Raw genomic sequence first — 5,040 nt, forward strand, 5'->3', positions numbered from 1 at the left:
TTCTGTCCTCTCCTCCCCTCCCTCCTCCTCCGCCGATATTTTCTCTCTCTAAAACCATAAAAAAGAGATCAACTTCCCTAACTTCACGGAGCCCTTTTCAGTGACAAATATTGATGCCCAAAGTGTCTGCGCTCTCCCGCCCCCAAACGTCGAGAAAAGGCGCCCGCGAAAGGGGAACATAAAAAGTTAACAATGCTGTGAAAATATGTTTGCAGAAAATAGACAATCGTTGGATTAAACGTATTCAAGTATGAAATAATGCCTTTTTGTGTCAAAACTTGGGCGATGGGAGGGTACAAAAGTTCCCTGTGGCAGCTACTTGCTCCCTTTGTGAGCTGTGCGCTTTGGCGTCTCCACTTGGGCGCATTACTCAGAGCACTCTAAGCGCGATTGTTTCTCCCTTTCTAATGACATTTACCGGATCAAAACATGCTGTTAATTCGATCAGAAGGCTTCACCCTCCTTGACAAAGCCACAATAATTTCTCCTGAAGTTTGTTAAATTGACCAAAATTAGGCAAATGAATAGAGGGTCTGTAGGCGCCCCCTCTCGCAGGTGACGACGCATAATGCCTGCCCCGGCCAGCTGCACTCCCCCTTTTCTTTTCGGCCCCGCTCTTCCTCGCGTCGCCCCCCCCTCCGCCCCCCAGCCTTTCTCTCCTCCCCCACCCTCCGGCATTATTAAAATTTAGCCCAATGAAACTATTCATACTTTTCAATGGACATTTTCGTATAGGATAATAGGCTACAAATTGAGCCTCTTCGCCCTGCAAAGAGGGAGACGAAGGGGGAGCAGAAACAAAAAAAACAACAAACGTGGCGGGGTGGTGGTGGGGGATAGCGTCGCGTGCCAAAGGGCAGCGGGAGGGGCGAGGCAGCCCGGGAGCCTCGTGTGCCAGCCCCAGCACCAGCCCCACACCTGCCGGGGTGTCCGACAAATAAAGCGGGGTAAACAAAAAGCAGAGCGATGGACGTGTCACCAAGTCGTGTGAGAAAAGGCTGAGAACAAACGGGGCGACTCCGTCTCCAAGAGCTCTCCCTTGAACTCGGCGGAACAGCCTATTAAAGGCTTACTTAATTACTTTAATGACTCTGGACAGGCTTTAAAATGCACTCGGCGCTTGGCTGGCCGGCTTGCTGGGATTTGTAAACAGGCGATCGTGTGAGCCAGGGCGGTGGGACTAAAGAAGGGAGCTGGGTTTTGTGAGTGCACCCGCCCCCCGGTGCCGGCGGCTGCTGCGCCCCTGCGCTCCGCTGGCTGCAGCCGAGGCGGCTGGAGCTGCGGCTTGCACACGCACACGCACACAGGCTCCAGTCTGATGCGTCCTTTTCCCGCCCGGGCTGTTGCCATGCAAATGTTATCCCTGGCAAGATCACGTGTCCTTTGAAGGGCCACGTGGATTAACAAAGCTGATCTGCCCCCCTCCAACCCACCCCCTTGGCTGCTAATTTTTTTTTTTACTTCTTTAAAACTGATCTTTAATGCATACATTCCCCAAACGCAGCTCCTCTAATCCTATGGAATAATTCAAACCATGAATGCACTCAGTTCTCCCTAAATGATCGCTTTATAAAGCAGCCCCTCCGAAGTTGGGAGGCTGCAGTCTACCTGAAGCACTTGAGAAGGCACACGAGGAGGAAGGAGGAGCGGGTGACTTCTTTCCGGAGGTTTCTTCCAAGGATGTCTGACAAGCTGAAAGAACGCAAAGTGAGTTGGAGTTCCACAGACCGGTCCTTGCGCCCTGGTGTTGGAGGCGTCTAGATTTGCATGCTCCTCGCCTTCCTGCGAAAGGCTACTCCCAGTCTGGACCCCTAGAATGTGTTTGAGCAACCCTCCTGGAGTTTGGGGGTGCGACTAGAGGGGGTAAAAGCCTAGAATCTGGGACCCAACAGTGAAATCAAACGCCGGCAGACTGGGTCTCATTTCCAGATCACTCAAGCAGGCGGCGTGGGAGTTTGGTCCAATTTGGTAGAGGAAGCAGGATGGGGAACCTTAGCCACTTACTCTTGGGAAGTAATTCTGGTTCTCTCTCTTCTCCAGTCCCAGGGCACGTGGGCTCACAACTCTTTGAACATCTGGAGAGAGTTGCATCTTTTTATAGATTAAACATCTGGAACACCAGAAGGAATTGGAGAAATGGCACCAGGCTCTCTGCCTTCTCATTTCTCTATTTCCCTGCCCTTTCCTTGCTTGACTTCCGAGGGCCAGAGGCTGAAAATACAAAGCCATACCTTTGTTGTTTTTTTTTCTTTTTGCAGAGGACTCCAGTTTCCCATAAAGTTATTGAAAAGAGGAGGAGGGACCGGATCAACCGCTGCTTAAATGAGTTGGGCAAGACGGTGCCCATGGCCCTAGCCAAGCAGGTAAGGACAGCGAGAGGGCCAGACTCAGGGGAGAGAAGGGGCTGTCTGAGAACCCGGGTCCCTGGGCCACGAATACAGGACGGGGCCATCCCGTGCCCAAGGAAGCAAAGTCTGCAGTGTGGCAGCACCAGCCTTCTGCCCTGGGGCGGCCTTTAGGATCCACCAAGGATCAGGTGGGCTTTTGGGACCAGGGCCCATCTGATATTTTTTTCCTGGCTATAGACCTGGAATCCAGGACCATGTGACTGGACGTATATGGCCGCCTGACACCTTTTTCCTCTTCTGCCCCCCTCCCAAGATGGTGCCTTGGCTGAGCCTCCACTTACTTCTCTTGCAGAGTTCCGGGAAGCTGGAGAAAGCTGAGATTTTGGAGATGACCGTTCAATACTTGAGGGCCTTGCACTCCGCTGATTTCCCCCGGGGAAGAGAGAAGGGTAAGCACCCATTTGAGTTACCTGGAACTTGTGGGACACGGTGAGGACCACTCAGCGACCTCCAGGATTGGATCGGACCTACCTGCCTGACTCCAGGTGGAGTGTGGGGCGGGCACCCTCCGCTACGTGCTTGTAACAAAAACAAACCCATGAGCTTTGTTACCCGGTTCTCTTTCCTCTCAATCAAAGCATGGGCGGACAAACGGTGATAGATAGTCACGTGGCTTAGGTTTGTGAACGCACAGGTAGACGGTTTGTTACTATTTCCTAGATGGAGAGAATTTCAGAGTAGGTTCCCCGGGTCACTGGGATGGAAACTTTGACCAGAAAATGAGAAGTGTTGTCGAATTTGTTTGAGATGAACAGACGAGATAATACAGGCAGAAAGAAGGGCTTTGTAAGCCTTAAAGCTCTGTATAAATAAATGCAAGCTATTCTTTTCAACTTCCCTCCCCATCCTAGCTCATGGACCATAAGCGCTGAGGGGTAAGGGTCTTATCTAAACTTTGCACCTTCCCCTTCCTAGCAAGCGCTTAAATAAATGCTTACTAAATCAAGTGATGGCGTTTTAGAGTCCCTATAGCTGAGAGAGCATCCTGCCTCTGTCGCTTACTACCTCTGTGACTTGGGCAAGTCACTTAACCTTTCTGGGACTCAGTTTCCCTTATTCGTCAAATGAGGAGGTTGGACGAGGTGACGTCTAAGGCCCTTTCCATCTTTAGTCTATTATCCTAAAAGCCACACGTCTAGGGGAGGGGAGTTCATCGCTCGCTCTTTGCTCATTCGCTTTTTATCACTTCTTTCTTGCCTCTCTAGCAGAACTTTTAGCGGAATTCGCCAACTACTTCCATTATGGTTACCACGAGTGCATGAAGAACTTGGTGCATTATCTGACCACGGTGGAGAGAATGGAGACCAAGGACACGAAGTACGCGCGAATCCTGGCTTTCTTGCAGTCCAAAGCGCGGCTGGTCACCGAGCCTGTATTCCCTTCGCTAGGCTCTCTCCCGGAGCCAGACTTCTCCTACCAGCTTCACCCGGCTGGCCCCGAGTACCCTGGACACAGCCCGGGTGAAGCTGCGGTCTTCCACCAGGGGCCAGGTCACAGCCCCTTCTGGCCCCACGGGCCTGCCCGCAGCCCCACCCTACCCTACTTGCCCAACACCCCGGTGGCCCTCTCCAACCCCACTCAGCAGCACAGCCCATTCCTGGCACCCGTGCAGGGGCTGGATCGGCACTATATCAATCTGATCGGTCACTCCCACCCCAACACCTTAAACCTGCACACGCCGCAGCACGCGCCCGTGCTATAACACACGGGCGGCTCAGACCTCGGTGCCCCCGACGAATTCCTTGGCTGACTTGGGCACAGTTAGGAGAAACATTGTATACTGTACAGATGTAAATATATTGCACACAATCAGAAGGGGCGGAGGAAGAATAGTTTGTCCGTGGAAGGTTTCCTCTCTCCCCCTCTCCCTAATAAATCATTTCTGAGAAAGATACTCCAGGAGAAGGTTTTTTGTTTGTTACCTTCAGCTCCCTTGCCGTGCGCCTTCTCGGAGGTAGTGGTGAGCTGGACTTGGTCGGGATAAAGGTGAAGGCTGGTGGGGGTTGGGAGTTGGGGTGGGACCCAATAAGGGGGTGTCGAAGTGCCCGGGCTTGGAGAGGTCGGAGGTTGGAAAAGATGCTCCTTGGGCTAGGGAGGAGGATAAGGGAGCCAGCCATTCATTCCTCCGCCAGCGGATGCGGGTTGCCAGACACTCGGGGCTCCTCCCCTCCCAAAGGCGGGTCTGGCCAGGGAAATCCATCCGCCAGCTGCGCACCAGTCGGTCTCACGCGCCCTGCGCATTGGCCTGGGTAAAAGAAGGCGAAGAGGATCGAGCAGGAAAGCAGTGCATCCAGGGAGCCCCGAGTCTCTGCCCCGGAGACGAACGATCGTTAGTTAATCCAGCTGCAGCCACCCAACCCCCTGGGCACTTCTCTCCATTCGCAAAATCGCACGGAAACGAGACTGCCCAAACAGTGCGCTCCTTCAGCATCTGTTGGATACAAGAAGCGCCATTCTCGCCTTGTTTCCTGCCTTGCCCGAGTCCCCTGGAAATAACCTTTAAAAATATAAAGTTCGAGGTAGCATCCTCTGAAAACAAAAATAAAGTTCTGTCCTGTTTCCCAAGCGTGAACTCAATGTATCCACGATGTCTTGGGGGGGGGAGGAAATGGGGGATGGAAAGGAGGGAAAG

The 5,040-nt window shown here is 52.8% G+C and overlaps 1 protein-coding gene across 2 annotated transcripts; it reads left to right on the top strand.

The window, feature by feature from the left end:
* Nucleotides 1–1,543: 1,543 nt before the first annotated feature.
* Nucleotides 1,544–4,110, top strand: HELT (helt bHLH transcription factor). Of its 2 annotated transcripts, none has more exons than XM_043969661.1 (4): nucleotides 1,544–1,707; nucleotides 2,259–2,363; nucleotides 2,701–2,797; nucleotides 3,614–4,110. In XM_043969661.1, the coding sequence occupies exons 1-4, from the start codon at nucleotides 1,681–1,683 to the stop codon at nucleotides 4,108–4,110; spliced, it is 726 nt and encodes a 241-aa protein (XP_043825596.1). In that variant the 5' UTR covers nucleotides 1,544–1,680. The 2 variants fall into 2 exon arrangements, with proteins under 2 accessions (XP_043825596.1, XP_043825597.1); XM_043969662.1 differs by having other exon boundaries at nucleotides 3,617–4,110.
* Nucleotides 4,111–5,040: the final 930 nt, after the last annotated feature.

Source organism: Dromiciops gliroides, chromosome 6, assembly GCF_019393635.1.
Source record: "Dromiciops gliroides isolate mDroGli1 chromosome 6, mDroGli1.pri, whole genome shotgun sequence".
Taxonomy (NCBI): domain Eukaryota; kingdom Metazoa; phylum Chordata; class Mammalia; order Microbiotheria; family Microbiotheriidae; genus Dromiciops; species Dromiciops gliroides.

Coding starts and splice junctions, on each gene's coding strand:
- HELT (XM_043969661.1), top strand. CDS start 1,681: ATGTCTGACAAGCTGAAAGAACGCAAA. Junction 1,708..2,258: donor ACAAGCTGAAAGAACGCAAA/GTGAGTTGGAGT, acceptor TTCTTTTTGCAG/AGGACTCCAGTTTCCCATAA. Junction 2,798..3,613: donor CCCCCGGGGAAGAGAGAAGG/GTAAGCACCCAT, acceptor TTGCCTCTCTAG/CAGAACTTTTAGCGGAATTC.